General features: G+C 40.7%; 1 protein-coding gene across 3 annotated transcripts; it reads left to right on the forward strand.

Moving 5' to 3' along the window:
* The first annotated feature begins 2,568 nt into the window (after positions 1–2,568).
* Positions 2,569–16,715, forward strand: LOC123987350 (protein polybromo-1-like). 3 transcript variants are annotated; one of them, XM_046076153.1, is made up of 29 exons: positions 2,569–2,718; positions 2,851–2,948; positions 3,083–3,230; positions 4,051–4,227; positions 4,804–4,920; positions 5,002–5,070; positions 5,148–5,246; positions 5,334–5,419; positions 5,517–5,602; positions 5,712–5,928; positions 7,226–7,367; positions 7,528–7,622; positions 7,731–8,010; positions 8,233–8,338; positions 8,463–9,102; positions 9,231–9,442; positions 9,545–9,730; positions 9,883–10,040; positions 10,155–10,406; positions 10,491–10,636; positions 10,968–11,125; positions 11,232–11,415; positions 11,585–11,786; positions 11,881–12,082; positions 12,165–12,317; positions 13,694–13,852; positions 14,249–14,301; positions 14,776–14,989; positions 16,319–16,715. In XM_046076153.1, the coding sequence occupies exons 1-29, from the start codon at positions 2,578–2,580 to the stop codon at positions 16,480–16,482; spliced, it is 4,944 nt and encodes a 1,647-aa protein (XP_045932109.1). In that variant the 5' UTR covers positions 2,569–2,577; the 3' UTR covers positions 16,483–16,715. The 3 variants fall into 3 exon arrangements, with proteins under 3 accessions (XP_045932109.1, XP_045932110.1, XP_045932111.1); XM_046076154.1 differs by having other exon boundaries at positions 4,051–4,200; XM_046076155.1 differs by lacking the exon at positions 13,694–13,852 and having other exon boundaries at positions 4,051–4,200; positions 12,165–12,233.
* The last annotated feature ends 182 nt before the right edge of the window (positions 16,716–16,897 follow it).

A 16,897-nucleotide genomic window follows, 5' to 3' on the forward strand; every position in this document is an offset into this window, starting at 1 on the left:
TTTTTGGATTATGCAAGTTTTATGTACTGTAACAACTCCAGGACAGATAATGTACGTTTCTGGTAGAATGTCCCTTAAAATGATACCATCACCCCTCTTGGTTCCACTGAAGTCCATTTATTATCCTACTGAGAAATCTGACAAACATATTCTCTTATTGTCTTTTTGATGGCTTTACACCTGGGACTTGAAAACTGCTTAGCTGATTAACTTCAGTCAGAGAACTATTCTGCCAGCCAGTTTTTATTGCTGTTCATAATGACTGTGGTGACATGGCAGCAGTACTATTTTCCCTGGGAACCTGTAACTTGAAGAAAGGATGACAACTTTTATCTTGTAAGTCTCAAACACTTAGTAATAACATATAAGGGATGAAAGGGTTTTGAAAAGGTGCTGCTTTGTCTGTCTGTTGTCATCATACATGGAAGCAAGCACGAGTTCTCAACGAGCCTGGGGGCATTTATATGTACACAATATGATTTTAAACAGGATTCATGTCTGTGAAAATGACTACTTGACATAGTTGTAGTTTTATGTAGCCTAGGTTTGAAGTGGTTTTGTTCAAGTCTAAAAGAAGAGGTTTAATGGCGAGGTTGATGTGTAAAATTGGATTCTCAACAACAGGAACTCGACGTCGTGGTTTAGACGTTTTATGTTGTTTAATTATGCCAAGGCTGTGGTTTCTAAATACTAAAAGTGGTCACCATCATTCGACCTGCTTATCAAACAAATCCCATTAAAGTGAGAAGAGGAGAGAAAAAAAATCATTGTCATTACGTAAAAGTCTATGGTATGACTACGTTGAAACAAAGTACGCGTTTATTCTGAAGGTGAAAAACGGAAGTGGCAGTTGAATGGTTGCTAACTTCACACTTCTGTCGCTCGGTCTAGAATCGATAAGCGATTGGCATTTTTTGATGGTAAAGATTTTGCGGGTCTAGTAACGCTCTCACAGAAGGTAAGCACACGACTGTGTCAAGTGGACTGAAATATCAAGTGGAATATTTTCCATCAATTGTCGTCGATGCACTTAACGGTAACGTTAGTTAGCTTTGTAACGTTAACGTTAGACGTTGGCACAGCGAAGCCTTTGTCTCGGCGCTGTCTGGATGATGTTGAAGGCTAACCATTAACTGTAGCTAACGTTAGCTGTCCTGTGGTCTGTCCCTACCTGTCCACGCTGAGTGACAGGTACGTGGACAGCTGCTGCTCTGTGTGCTAGCTTACTAGTGCTGATGTGTGCACACAGGGACTGCAGTCTGTGCGCAGTTACATGGCATAGAGACAGCAGGGTAACAGTTTTTGGTCAGTCAAACCTGCAGACCCGCAAACATCGTTGGTGCCTGTTAACAGAAAAATCATTCCAGGTGATAATACTCAGCTATTGTGGTTGTCACCTTTTTATAATCTGAAAATGAGGGACATTAATCCAACTAGGAGAACAGAAGGGCTGTAAAAAAAACAAACCCATGAGTTGCTTATTTCGGTTGCCTTTGGAGAGGAGAATTTATCAATATGCGACACGAGTGTCCAGTTTTCTCAGCGTATAATCAGGTTTCAAAGTTCATTTGGGGTGACATGAAATTATTCAGCGTGGATGACATGTGGGTATCTCCCATCCCTTTGGCCCTGCTTCCAATACTCCTAATGTGAGCATTTATAATGGTACATTTTGTGACTTATAATAAAGTAAAATATTCCTACATTTTTTTTAAATTCTTAAAATTGTCTACCATCTTGACAGATTGTGCCCTGTTTCTTTTGAAGTAACCCTCCCTTACCACCTTTTATAAAGACATGGTGTGATAAACTGTAAATCATAAACAGGTTAATGAAAAGTACAGCATCAATATAGAGAACTGGTTTGAATGATCCCCTTTGTGTCTTGTGTCTTATTTTGTCTCTCCCTTAAAAAAAATCTCTTTCTAACTACACGAGGAGTGTGGTTGTGAATTGTGTAGACAAGACATTCTGACTGTAATAGCTTCTCTGCTGAAATATTTACATTCTCATTAAATCCAAAGAATTGATCATTATCAGCTCCAAAGGGCCTTTTTTAATGGAAAACATTTTTACATTTTACAGTAGGAAACGTACAGGTATAAAATTAATGATGGCTGAATTCATTTTCCGGGTCCTGGTACTGTGCATGCTGGTTTAGTGCTCATTAGGACACTTGAATAGAAGGCTGTCATTGTTAATGTTATTAGTAACGTGCTTTTCCTACCACAGCAAATCAAAAAGTGCTGTGAAAAACCCTGTTGGTCATTAACAGTTCCTCAGTTCTTCATTATTGTTAGTCATAGTTGCCATAGTCTGCCAGCTCTAGCTATAGTTATAGAATTAGCTCTCATCAAATTTTCACAATGAAATTAGTTTCATCATATACTTAGTAACAATATTTTGTAAGGAATCATTAACACAATAAGCCGTTGTAACTGACTGCTGCAGAGCTCAGCTGGTGTCCTTCATTCAGATAATTTTCTGAGTCTCTATAATGTTTATAGCGCTAATGTAAGACGCTCTCCATGTAGTGACACTTGTTGTTTGACCGGCTCTTTACCTCAGGGGTTCGTCATGGCCTTGAAAAGGAGAAGGGCGACATCCCCCTCTAGCAGTGTGAGTGGAGGAGATTTTGACGATAGCCTGACTTCAACGTTATTGTCTTCAATTGGGAGAAAGAGGAGAAGGACCTCAAACATTCCAACTGTGGATCCTGTAATATTTTTTCAAATTTCAGTTACTGTTTTGCTTTTAACATGCTGTCAGAATTATACCACCTACGCAGATTACGTAGTTGACATGGGAAAGGATGTGGATATTTTTCAGTGTTTAATCCTTGCCTTGCAGATTGCTGTATGTCATGAACTGTACAACACAATCAGAGATTACAAGGATGACCAGGGCAGGATGTTGTGTGAGCTGTTCATCAGAGCCCCCAAACGAAGGTGAGGAAATACACTTGCTGAGGATCAGATGAGTGATCATTAGATATGTGCATATTATCACTGGAACTCCTTTAATATCGTAAACAAACATAAACATTAGACCGAGAAAATGTACACATTCCCATTTCTTACAGGAATCAGCCAGACTATTACCATGTGGTGTCTCAGCCTATTGACATGATGAAAATCCAGCAGAAGTTAAAGATGGAGGAGTATGATGATGTTGAACAACTCACCAGTGACTTTCAACTGTTGTTCAACAATGCAAAAACATATTACAAGGTAAAAAAAAAGGAATTCTTGTGATAAAGTAAAAAAGGTGTATATGTCTGCGGGCAGAAAGTTCATTTATATCTATTTGGGGTGTGATGAGATCCCGTGTCATGAGATCTTGCAAATTTAAAACGTGATGGTATTTCTTATCTAGGTGGAGTGTGAAATTAGCACAGAAGATGCCGCCGCCACTTTTAAGTTGAGCTAATTAGCAGAGGTTCAGTAACGGGACCACACATCAAACACGTCATCGCCAGCATTTCCATAAATACCCACACGTCCCAGCTCCTCTTCTTCGCTCTGGCATTCTGCATCCCTCCCCCCACCCCTTTCACTCTCCTGCCTTCTGATCTCCATCTTCCTCTCCATAGGGTTATAAGGTGGTCCGTCGTGCACGTGTGCTACGGCAAATTTCCCTGTCGTAGCTTCCCCACAACGCTTTGAATGTCTATTCAGCAACTGCAAGCCTCGTACATCTTTCTGTTTCGATCATCAATAAATCATTTAATTGTAGCTGTTGATTGTGTGGTCCTTGCTAGTGAAAACGTTTGTGTGGCAGCATTTTGTGTACCCTGTGGAAAGTGACAGACAAGACACAAATGCACCTGCATTGATTTGCATTTTGTGACTTTCAGTTAAATAAAAGCCTATTTTTCCAGTAGAATATTTCGTCACTGAAGATTTCTTAAAAATACTGTTAAAATATCGTCTCGTTCTCGTGATCCCAATATCGTGTATTGTCTCATGAGCTAAGTGTATTGCCAGACCCCTAATATCTGTGCATGGCTCGGGCTACGCACCTAAATATGTATTACTTGTGTGTGTCTAGTCTGACAGCCCTGAGTACAGGGCAGCCTGTAAACTGTGGGACCTTTACCTGCGAACCAAGAATGAATTTGTTCAGCGAGGGGAATATGATGATTATGATGAAGATGGGTACGATGCACAAGACAACCCCGGGGGGTCCACTGAGGATGAGGTGACACTCGTTACTGACAACACAGATGTATGATGACTTTATTATATTAATCTTTAGATTAGAATGTTACTAATGTGTTGAATCTATTCACAGTATCTTCATGAAAATACTACTACTTTGATGACTTACCTACACAGACTTACCTAGGGATGAGGTGGTTTGGTATATGTCATGAAGAATTCTGAGCATGTTGCTGCATTAACTTGCATAGTAATGGCTGAAAAATTAAATATGAGCTTTTTGTTTTAAGCTGACTTACCATACCATTGTGACAGTGCTCATACTATTATGTTTACAACTATGTTGCCTTAATAATACATGATTGTGTATATGATTATTGCTTCAATGAGCCTTGTTATGTTTTATATACCTTCTTGAGTTTAATGGATGAAGCCTCACTGAAAGCAAATTCATCTCTCAAGTGTGTATCACGCCACTGACAGCCAGTTTTAAGGAAAACAGTATCTTATAGTATAAACAATATCAGATGCTTATTATTGTAGAATTGTTATAATGGAGTTTCAGTGTAGTTTGAGTGTATATACAGTGTACTGTACGTCAGTATTTCCTTACCTAAACTGTGTGACCACTTGTTTGTGACAGAGTGCCCCTACCTGCTTAAAAGAGTTCCTTGAGCAGCTCCTTGATGCCGTGGTATCTTACACCGAGCCCACTGGCCGTCTGGTCAGCGAGCTGTTCCAGAAGCTTCCGTCCAAAATGGTATGAGCACCTTTAGTATGACTTAAGACATTATCAGTGAAATGATTAAGTTTTGATGTGTAGTTTGTCCTTTTCATTTAGCAATATCCAGATTATTATGCCATCATTAAGGAACCCATAGATCTGAAAATCATCGCTCAAAAGATCCAGGTACACTACTAAACCTTCTACATTAAATATGCATTCTTTTTTTTTACAAACTAAATAATAAGTGTATTTGCTTTTAGGTGGGCCACTACAGGAGTGTCAGTGCCATGGCTAAAGATATAGATTTGCTGGTCAAGAATGCCAAAACTTACAATGAGCCTGGATCGCAAGTGTTTAAGGTGAGTGTGTAATTGAGAATATGACACATGCTGGATGTGATAAGCAGTGTTTGACATTCATATCTATAACCTACTCATTAATTCCAGGATGCAAACACCATCAAAAAGATTTTTGCACAAAAGAAGTCTGAGATGGAACATGGAGAACCAATCAAGTCCAGCATTCGTATCAGGTAAATGGGAGACAACACTGGGAGTAATGTGGAATAAAGTCATATTAATGTTTGATTTGAACTCCGTCGCTCTTCCTCTTCTGTTTGTCTCTGTCAGGAATAGAAGGTCTGCCCAGGGAGACCGCCTCTCAGCTATCACCATGGCTCTACAGTACGAAAGTGACGAGGAAGGCATACTCTCTGGTATCCCCTCATTATCTTAGGTTCATCAAACAGACGTGCATCTGCTGGATGAATTGAATGAATCATTGAATTGTTAAGTTATCTATTCTTCTCTTCATGTGTTCCACAGGTTCTGTCCACTATGACGAGGGGGAATCTGAGGCAGAGAGTATGACCTCTAACATGGACATGAGTAATCCCATCTTCCAGCTTTATGAGGCTGTGCGAGGTGCCAGGAACAGCCAGGGCCAGCTGATCTCTGAGCCTTTCCTGCAGTTGCCCTCCAGGAAGGACTACCCCGACTACTACCACCAGATCAGTCAACCCATCTGCCTCCATCACATCAAGTATGACAGAACTAACTCTGCGTGTGTTTTCATATGTCTGTGTCCACAAGGGCCAGACTAATTTAGTACTCAACAACATTGAAAACTGTCTTTATTTTTTCCAAATATTTTTTTTTTAATACATCGAAGTGGATTTTTTTTTATTTATAGGTTCAGTGTGTAATATTTAGGAGGATCTATTGACAGAAATTCAATATAATATATATACCTACGTTTTCAGTGGTGTATAAAGACCTTACATAATGAACCGTTTTATTACCTTGGAATGAGCCATTTCTATCTACATACACCTCTTACATGGAAGTTGCCATGTTGCGCTGCCATGTTTCTACAGTAGCCCAAACGGACAAACTGCTCTACAGAACAGTTTTGTCACTACGTTGAATACAGAAGAAGAAGAAGTCTGGTTTGTTGGAAGTAAGAAATGAAGGAAGTAAGAAAAGAAGTGAAATTTTGACAAATAGAGGACCAGATGTATTATCTTTGAAATAAGATATTGTAGATGTCTGCGTGTTGTTTATATGCTCTAATAATGCTAATCCAACACATCTTTGTAGTAGTGTCCATGCTGATTCCACATTCCAACTTAAGAGCCCATGAACACACGGAAGAACGACTCGGGAAATGGGACCATCCGAGGAGCACGTCAATGCACATTGAGCCGTTCGCAACCCTCACCACTAGATGCCTCTTAACACGTACAAACTGAACCTTTAAATACACTTAATAGTTTATTTAAAAATAGCCTCTTAGCAAATAAAGTATTCGGTATTTATTCGGGGGTTTAATAAGAAGTTACATACGTATGTCTGTATTTAATCTTCAGTTTCAGTTTAAAAATAGCATCTTCACACTTTTGCATAGCTTGTATGTGAAAATAGATCTGTTTAATAAGTTAATTTTAGGTTACCTTTTATAATTTCCTTAGTAATAAAATGTGGAAAAATAAATTAGGTCTTTTTATGAGCTAGATCAAAGTATCTCAACAGAGGCTGCAAATTTAATGTCAGAGAAGACATCTACCAGAACAATTAAATATGTCTTACATCAAGTAGTTTGTTCAATAAATACAATGCAGTTTTTAAAGTGCAAGCATCCATTTACGAACACCACTTGGATGGAAACCCGTTCTGCTGCATTGTTTTTCTTTTAATTTGTTAATGTTTTCATCATTTAATTGTTTCACCAACATTGTCTCTTTTTATTTTCTACCCCTACGGCATCACACACACTCACTGTACAGTACAGTATTTCTGTGCCCTCCTTCCCAAATGTGAGAGCCCGTAATTCCCCACAGGAACAAGATGAAGAACAATGAATATGAGAGCGTTGAGCATATTGACTGCGATCTGACACTGATGTTCGAGAACGCCAAACGCTACAATGTTCCTCACTCCTCCATCTACAAGCGTGCACTCAAACTCCAGCACATTCAGCAGGTCAGTGCCAACGTACACTTGTCGTAGTTGTGCATCTTTGATGGAATTTTTTTCTGTGTTACCAAAGTTTAACATTTTTGTCAGCCTTGTGGTATTTTTACGAGCCATATATAACCATTTGAAATATACATATACAGTATCTTACCTGTAATCTGTGTAGATGAAGAGAAAGGAGCTTTTACAGAGAGATGATGATGATGGAGACAGCATGCTCTCCTCTGCCACGTCCGACACCAGTAGCACAAAAAGAAAAAGGTTTGCACTTTGTCACATTGTACTTGTTCAGCACTATGTAGGTACTTTGCTTGTTTCCCCCCCCCCACTTGGAGATAGAGTGACAGCTGCCTTGTGTTTTGTTTCCAGTCACAAGAAAAATACAAAGAAAAACCGAATGAAAGTTCTCTTTGCTGCTGTGGCTGAGGCTCGAGAAGCTGGCACTGGTAGGAGACTGTGTGACCTCTTCATGGTCAAGCCCTCGAAGAAGGACTATCCCGACTACTACAAGGTCATCCTGGAACCAATGGACCTCAGGACCATTGAGCACAACATCCGCTCAGACAAGTACATGACTGAAGATGCAATGGTGGAAGACATGAAGCTGATGTTCCGCAATGCTCGACACTACAATGAAGAAGGCTCCCAGGTAAGATCTGTTTGGTATTTGTATCTACCTTTCAAAGATGTGTTTTAAATATTCTAATTTCTTGTTTGTTTCTGAGATCTTCCAAAGTCTGAAAAGCACATTTGTTTACTGTTGTGAAGTGTTGACAAAGGTTAGAGGTAATTCTAAGTGAACTTTAGCCTGAAAGAGACTTTATCCAGAAACCAGGAGCTCCTCATGATGACATTCTTTGTTGTGTTCAAGGTCTACAATGATGCTGACATCCTAGAGAAGATTATGAAAGACAGACGCAGGGATCTTGGGCCAGTGACAGATGATGATGACATGATGTCCCCAAAGTTGAAAATAAGTACGTCACTTAGTCAGCCAGACTTACTTCAATTGACTGAATCAAATCAAAGCAATATTTGTGAGTTTTTTTCCTATCAGACATTGGGTTATCTTTAACACACATGCACTTTATTTGATTGCAGGAAAGAACAGCATTACTCTGAAGAAGTCCAAGTACCTAACACCCTTACAGCAGAAGCTAAATGAGCTTTATGAGGCCGTCAAGAACTACACAGATAAGCGGGGCCGGCGCCTCAGCACGATCTTCCTGCGACTGCCTTCTCGTGCCGAGCTGCCTGATTACTACATCGCCATCAAGAAACCTGTAGACATGGAGAAGATCAAGAGCCACATGTTGGCTAATAAGTACCAGGATGTGGACGCACTGGTGGAGGACTTGGTGCTCATGTTCAACAATGCCTGTACCTACAACGAACCAGAGTCTCTGATTTACCGCGATGCTCTCATGCTGCACAGGGTCCTCTTAGAGACGAGGCGTGACCTGGAGGGAGGAGACGACGCCCATGTGCCCGATGTGCCCCGCCTCATCCAGGAACTTGTCCGCAGCCTCTTTGTCTCCGTGCTCGGGCACCAGGATGATGAAGGCCGTTGCTACAGTGATTCCCTCGCTGAGATTCCTGCTTTAGATCCCGCAAATCCTGAGAAGCCACGACTAAATTTTGAGATTATCAGAAATAATGTAGATCGAGGGCGTTATAAGAGGCTGGATGTGTTCCAGGACCACATGTTTGAAGTGCTGGAAAAGGCCAGACGTTTGAATAGGTGAGGTACTGTTGACCATCCTGTACGAAACTAAATAATTTATCGAATCATCTTTTCTCATTGAGATGTTGTAGGATTACTTTATTAAAAGAAAGACAAAGTTTTGTTACACTATATGTTTATTACAGGACAGATTCCGAGATCTTTGAAGATGCTGTGGAGCTGCAGCAGTTCTTCATCCGGATCAGAGATGAACTGTGTAAGAACGGAGAGATCTTGATGTCTCCTGCCCTCAGCTATACCTCCAAACACCTGCACAGTGATGTGGAAAAGGAGAAGAAAGAGAAGCTTCCCAAGGAGTTTGAGGAGGACAAAATCAAGAGGGAAGAGGAAAAAAGAGGTATTCTGTTGAATATATATTAAAGTTCACAGTACATAGAAGCTCTATCATACATGGTCTCTGTGTTTACTGTGTTTTACTGAGTCAGTTTTGAATTCCCAGAAGCTGAGAAGAGAGAGGACTCTGTTGGAGGATCGTGGCAGTCTAGCCTGCAACGCACGTACAGCCAGGACTGCAGCTTCAAAGATAGCATGTACCACGTGGGAGACTATGTATATGTGGAACCTGCAGAGCCAAACCTCCAGCCTCATATCATCTACATTGAGCGACTTTGGCAAGACGACACTGGTCAGTCTCCTCACTGCACTAATCAGACTAATTAGTGTTTTTGCAAGGAAAACATGTTGATATTTTGTGCTAGATTTTTTTGCAACGTACAGTGTGTCAGAAATCATTTTCTATTGAGACCAGTTCTAATTTCGCACGTGTAATAAATGCAGGTGAGAAGTGGCTGTACGGCTGCTGGTTCTACAGGCCAAATGAAACATTTCATCTTGCCACGCGGAAGTTCTTGGAGAAGGAAGTTTTTAAGAGCGACTATTACAACAAAGCTCCTGTCAGTAAGATTCTGGGCAAATGTGTGGTCATGTTTGTGAAGGTAAATATTGTCCTATTGCTGTACATTTTCTAGGTATAGGTTTGGTTTTTGAGCATCAGCTGTTTGAATGTGTACTGAGTGCTGACCAAGCATTTGTGGTGTGTGGGACTGAAGGAGTACTTCAAACTTCACCCGGAAGGCTTCAGAGCCGAGGATGTTTACGTCTGCGAGTCACGCTACTCTGCCAAGTCCAAGTCCTTCAAGAAGATCAAGATGTGGGCCATGCCCTTGAGCTCTGTTCGGTTTGTTCCCAGAGAGGTCCCCTTACCTGTGGTCCGCGTGGCATCCATGTTTGCCACCAAACAAGAGGAAAAACCACCAGAAATAGCTGATGAAAGCAAAATGACAGATGGGATTGTAGACAAGGTAAACGCCAGATGTATTTTTTCACAAACAAATTAGTACATGTAAATTAATGACTATTGTCAGGACAACAATTTGTCTCTGCAGGAGAGGGAGGACGTTCCAATGGATATGACCAATGGGGAGCCAGGGTGTCAGTACTATGAGCAACTCTGCTACAACAACCTGTGGCTGAAAGTGGGAGACTGTGTTTACATTGGCTCACATAGACTAGTGCGCCACCGCGTGGGCAGGTAGAGTAAACGCATTGTATTTAAATGGTTGTGAATGCTCTGAAGTGAATTAAAGTGTATAGTTTCAACTTGACAAACACTTTTGTTTAACTTCTAAAAGCATTTTCTTAATTAAAGGCATACATGCAAATAAATGCAAAGGGCCTCAGTGATTTCTTTTCAACTGACCATGAGACACATGTCACTGCTTCCTGTCAGTTTTGGACACAGGAGCTCTATATTGTGGTACAGTTGGAAAACATGGAACACCGAGAACATGGCACAATGGCATGATTGTGTGTTGACACAATCATGTATCTAATGTATCTAATGCAGCTTATATTGAACACAGGATTGAGAAAATGTGGATGCGAGACGGAGCAGGTTACTTCTTTGGCCCAATCTTCATCCATCCAGAGGAAACGGAGCATGAGCCCACCAAGATGTTCTACAAGAAGGAAGTGTTCCTCAGCAACCTGGAGGAGACGTGTCCTATGACCTGCATCATAGGTACCCTCCTCACCGGACATTGGTTTGAAGGGACCAACAAAGCTTCATGCATGTGGTGATAGAAATCCTTTAATGCATTCACTGAGTCCATTGTCTTGTTTGATAGGGAAGTGTGTGGTGTCGTCCTTCAAAGACTACCTGTCGTGTCGGCCAACTGAAGTACCTGAAGAGAATGTTCTGCTCTGTGAGAGCCGCTACATTGAGAGTGAGAAGCAGATGAAGAAGTTCAAGGGTCTTAAGCGCTTTTCACTTTCTGGGAAGGTAGTGGAGGATGAAATCTACTACTTCAGGTAATAAAACTTTGTCTTCCCGCGTAGGGTGCTTTAAACCCATGGATGTGTTCCTTCATGATGGTCTATGCCAGTTTTTAAATTTAATGAAAGAAGAACTTAAAGTATGCCAGCCAGTTCTTCCTAAATGAAGGATTTATTTGAATATTTTTCTGATTGTCTTATACAGGAAGCTCATAGTGCCCCAGAAGGAGCCATCCCCTCTGCTGGACAGGAAAATCGAGGAACTGGAGGCTAAGTTTGCTGATATGACAGATGAGGAGCTAGAGGATCTTGGGGATGATGACGGCGACCTAGTGGACCACTCTCTTCCACGGATGCAATCTTCGATGTCTAGTGACATGGATATCATGCCCTACACTCCTCCACAGGTCAGAGTGGAAGTATTTAATAAAACAGGTAAAATTCCTCTGCAAACTAACAAGTGATAATGTGGCTCAGTTGATGGTTGTGGTTTGGTTGCAGTCCACACCCAAATCCATAAAGGGCCTTTCAAAGAAGGAGGGCTCAAAGCGGAAGATCAACATGAGCGGCTACATCCTGTTCAGCAGTGAGATGCGAGCAGTCATCAAAGCCCAGCACCCAGACTTCTCCTTTGGAGAGCTGAGCCGCCTCGTTGGTACAGAGTGGAGGAACCTGGAGGGCTCCAAGAAAGCAGAATATGAAGGTGAGTGGAACTTTAAAAATAAAGTCTTGATCCAGACGTTAAGTAGAGTTGACACCCTATGCTTGTCTTTGTTGCGTTGCAGAGCGAGCAGCTAAAGTGGCCGAGCAGCAGGAGCGTGACAGGGCCCAGCATCAGACGTCCCCTAGAGCAGGTACCCCAGTAGGGGCACTGATGGGGGTGGTGCCTCCCCCAACCCCCATGGGGATGCTAAATCCCAACATGACGCCTGTGTCAGGTAACCCCTCATAGATGCAGATGGATCCCCAGTGTACACTAGAAGGCTGGAATAAGAAGCTGAACTGCTAGATATATTCACATTTTTAAAGTTTCCTAATCACACCCATGCCAGCATGTTTGCGATGTTGCAGTGTTGTGATTTCATTTTTTGTTGCCTCTGACATCATTTGATAAGCCCAAACCTTGATTGTTGTACAGTACTCTTTATTCTTCAACCTTGGCATTATGGTAGACTCCACATATCTATATGTGAAAGTAGAACATGGAGTGGAAAGGTTGCTGTACACTATTTGAAGATTGGGACTTAAAAAATGAATTAGTGCTTGACAGTAGTGCATGTGCAAGTTGTTTTCATTAGAGATGCACTGATTGCAATTTTCTTGGATTTGGATTGGATTTCTTCGATTTCTGATTTTATTTGTTTTTAAGAACTATAACTGACAGCATACACAAACGTTTATGTAATTCTTTCTTTCCACGGATCTCCCTTAGTGTAAACATTAGCTATTCCTCCTGCGATCCATTCAATTGTATGTTCATAATAAAACATTGACTTTTCTCCAAAACTGCACCAGGTTACAGGACCTTGTCTCACACAAACAAATCTCACAATAAAACAGTGCTCTGGGTTAGGCTGCTGGACTTGAGCTTTTTTGTACAAATAAAATCCAACTGAAAATGAATTTTATTTAAACACTGCACAGTGTTTCCCCACAGAATGCCAGAGGTGAGGCCGGGTATTTGCATATTTTATTTTAAAATATTTGTAAAATAAACAGTACCCTATTTTTAGGTTAGGTAGGTGGGTACACTGCAAAAATTGAGCTCTCAAAAACAAGAAAAAAAAGCACTAAAATGGGGGAAATATTACTTAAAATAAGCAAAATTATCTGCCAACAGAACAAGAATATTTCACTTGCTACATAAAGCCAAAACAACTTGAAACAAGTGAAATTCTGTAACATAAAAGCCGCCTGGTAAGAAGAAATATCTTGTTAGACAAAAAACAAGTATATTTTGCCTTCAAATAAGATAATTAATCTTACTAAGATTTTAGTTTTTGCAGTGTAGTTTATTTTTTATTTCACTTTTTAAATTCTACCTAATTCCCCACCAAATTTCGTGTTTACTCGCAAAGGACTTTAATCTGCTCTCCTTGAAAACTGGCCGATTCCAATCACCGGCTGATCGATTGTTGCATCTCACACAATGAAAACTTTCCATTGTGCGTGTGGCAATTGAATAAAGGCATATATATATATATATAGTATATTAACATATGTCTGCATGCTTGGTAGTGAAGTAACATTAGTCGATGCATGTTTGACTGATGCATGTTACTGTCTTGTGTTGCTACTGTTCCTTCCTAACAAGGTATGATGGGTGCGTATAGGTCAGCTATGATGCCCCTGCTGGGCCACGTTGAAGGCATGGTTAGTATGACTGGCATACCACCACATCACATGGGGGTGCCTGTCTTTCCCCAACATCTCCTGCCCGTTATGCCTGGGTTTCCTGGAATGCCATACTTTGGTAAGAGTGCTGTCATAGCCACCCCACCTGCCATGCAGTTGCTTCCTGTCTACCAATCTGACTCGCTGGAGGGGCTACCTGTACCAATAGGCTGAGGTCCTTGAGTTGATGACTAGTCAGTTGAGAGCCTCAACTGGGGCTTGGTTAGTTGTCGTGCTCATTACCAGTAGTCTTGCTGGAAATATCTCATTGAGAGAAGTTCATAGTCTCCAATGAGCAAAACCTGATATTTGTATTAATATATTCACAATTGGCATTCCTTAGTGTTCTAATGTAGATTAAAATTGACACAGGTTCATCAGTATTGGACTTTGAATGTGGCATATTGTAATTTGTAACCAATATCAAGTTGGCCACTGCACTTTTTCACTGTGTTGATCTTGAATTTCCCCACAGGTATTCATGCCGTTGGAGGTGGACCTGGAGCAGGAAACATTCATGGATCCCAGGTAATCTGTACGGCTCTGTAAGAAAGTAATCTTTATATTACATGTAGCTCCCTTGATGCAGATCTGTGTGTTCAGAAGGATAGAATTCACATCAAGCTCTTCTCCAGTAACTGAATAATATCAGTTATATTGTTCATAAACAGTATACAAATTGTCAAACTGAATCATAAAAAAAACTTAACTTAGAACATATGTGGTATAGTTAAGTTACTTACAATGAACTCAAAATACTGTACTACTGAAAGTACTACATTCTACCTGTAATTTAAAAATATTCATATACTCAGCACTGACTGTTTTAATTCAGTTAAAAATTGTCAAATGAAATGTGTGTTTAGAAAAGAAAGAAACTCCTAATCAACAGATAAGGTTCAACCACTATGTGACACTTAATTAGATCAAGATATTGATGAAATGCTGTGAATTCCATTCAGAACCAGATAAATAATAGCTTTCCTATTTTATTTTCATCAGATGGGTTTGATGGGCCCAGGGCAGCAGGCTCCACCACCGTACCCAGGACAAGGCCAGATGGGACAGCCTGCGCTCCAGCAGCCCTCCACCCCGGTGTTTGTGTCCCCACCAGCCAAGTCTCAACGGCTGCTCCACTCCGAGGCGTACCTCAGATACATTGAGGGCCTTACTGCAGAGTCCTCTACTATTAGCAAGTGGGACCAAGCGCTCTCAGGTTAGTCTTGTTTTTTGATTGCAAGTGATTAAGTCGATAGTAAATCGACGATCAAAATAGCAAACATAGCTTGAGAGTGGGCTTGAGCGAGTGCTCTGTTGAAACGACTATAGATAATGTTCTTTTTATGAGCACGAGTATCATCAGAGTAAAATGTGTCAGTATCTGTTTTCTAATAAACTATAAACACGGGAACCTTTTTAAATAAAATAGTTCTCTTACTATTGTAATCAAAAACATTGCTCTAAAGATTCATTTTGAGGCTGTTCTGAAGTTTTCAAGCCCATAACAATATCAGACTTCCGGTTAGTCATGCCCACATCCCGTTAATCCATACCCATTACGAATATGGATACAGATACAGATGATTTAATTTGCTGAACAGGTACAGATAGTGGTATGCTCTCTCATTCCTACTTGAGTATTATATGTATTTCTGTGTCTTGCTTGTCCAAATGTAATCAGTGATTTCCGCATTATTCCATAAAGTAGGCTTTCAGTTATGTAATATGTTTGCCAAGGTCCTCGTAGGATTGAAATATACTTGCTTTTTAACCACATATTCACATAGTCGACTGGATGTGTGGTGAACAAAATTGTTCACATGCTTGCCCATGTACTTTACGTGTTACTGGAGGGCTCCACTAGAGGGCTCACCAGAGAACTCAGACCATGCTGAACTTTCCTGATTTGCATGATCTAAAGATAAACATGGAATTTTGGTTGAAAATTGGTCTCAGTGGACCGGTGTATGACAGAATTGCCAGCTTAGGTGTCTTGATGACCGGTGGACAAAACACGCCATCTTTTTCTCGGACTCTGACTATTTTTGCAGGTTTCCACATGGACTTCTTAAATGGTACTGATCTGTTGCCAGCTATTTTGACAAGCGTATTTGTCACAGTGCAACAGCAATGATACATCGTATGGACTTTGATGGTCTATCAGCTTGTCTTCAAAACTTTCTGCCAGTGTAGTCGCTGCTGACGTGCCTACTGACCCCTCACCCTGCCACATCCTCTTACTGCCTGTAACTTTCATGTGCATATTGCATCTTGGAGACGCGTTGTGTTAATTTCTATGCACAAACGGACTCAGGAGACCCGAGGCAGCCATCATATGCACACAAACGTGTAGTTAAAAGCAAGTAAGCTCCAATTTTAGGGTGCAAGACACATGCACTGTAACATTTTTTACACACTAATAAAAACCTTTAAAATAACTTCAACATAATTTTCAGTAATGCAAGTAAGTTAATAACAGTGTAATGTAAAATTGTGAAAATCCCCAGACGTATGATTTTTAATTGTTATATTTGTGCACTTTCAGTTCAAAAACAAGATGTGCGCCTGACAAAAGAGCAAGAGAGCAGACTACCATCCCACTGGCTGAAGAGTAAGGGGGCCCACAAGACAATGGCAGATGCACTTTGGCGACTCCGTGACCTGATGCTGCGAGACACCCTAAACATCCGTCAGACGTACAACCCGTAGCATGCCCGTATTCTGAGCCTCTGTTCCCTCTGTACCTGTGAGACAGGAAGAGGATTAAGCTCACTAAAAGTGTTTGCTTTTGTCATTTAGAAAATGTGTTTGTGGTCATAAAAGCTGCTTTCTGTGTTTTTCTTTTACTTTTCAGACACACTGTTTTCAGTGCATTATTTTTAATGACTGTCATTCTGTGATAACTGCCTTCATGCTTTCACGATTAAAATGTGAAGACTTCAGTTTGGCTGTATTTTTTTTTTTATTCACTTAGTAGGACCTACCGTATGTTCATAATGCAGTGGGTGTCACTTGCAAAGATCACATGACTAAGCATCTTCTAAAACCTACAAGTGAAAGGCGTGTCAGTAGAAATGTCATAAGAAAGGAAATAAGTCTATATATACGCTTCATATAGAGCATA

Source organism: Micropterus dolomieu, linkage group LG18 (genome assembly GCF_021292245.1).
Source record: "Micropterus dolomieu isolate WLL.071019.BEF.003 ecotype Adirondacks linkage group LG18, ASM2129224v1, whole genome shotgun sequence".
Taxonomy (NCBI): Eukaryota; Metazoa; Chordata; class Actinopteri; order Centrarchiformes; family Centrarchidae; genus Micropterus; species Micropterus dolomieu.

Coding starts and splice junctions, on each gene's coding strand:
- LOC123987350 (XM_046076153.1), top strand. CDS start 2,578: ATGGCCTTGAAAAGGAGAAGGGCGACATCCCCCTCTAGCAGTGTGAGT. Junction 5,247..5,333: donor CTGGATCGCAAGTGTTTAAG/GTGAGTGTGTAA, acceptor CATTAATTCCAG/GATGCAAACACCATCAAAAA. Junction 13,853..14,248: donor TCCTGGAATGCCATACTTTG/GTAAGAGTGCTG, acceptor ATTTCCCCACAG/GTATTCATGCCGTTGGAGGT.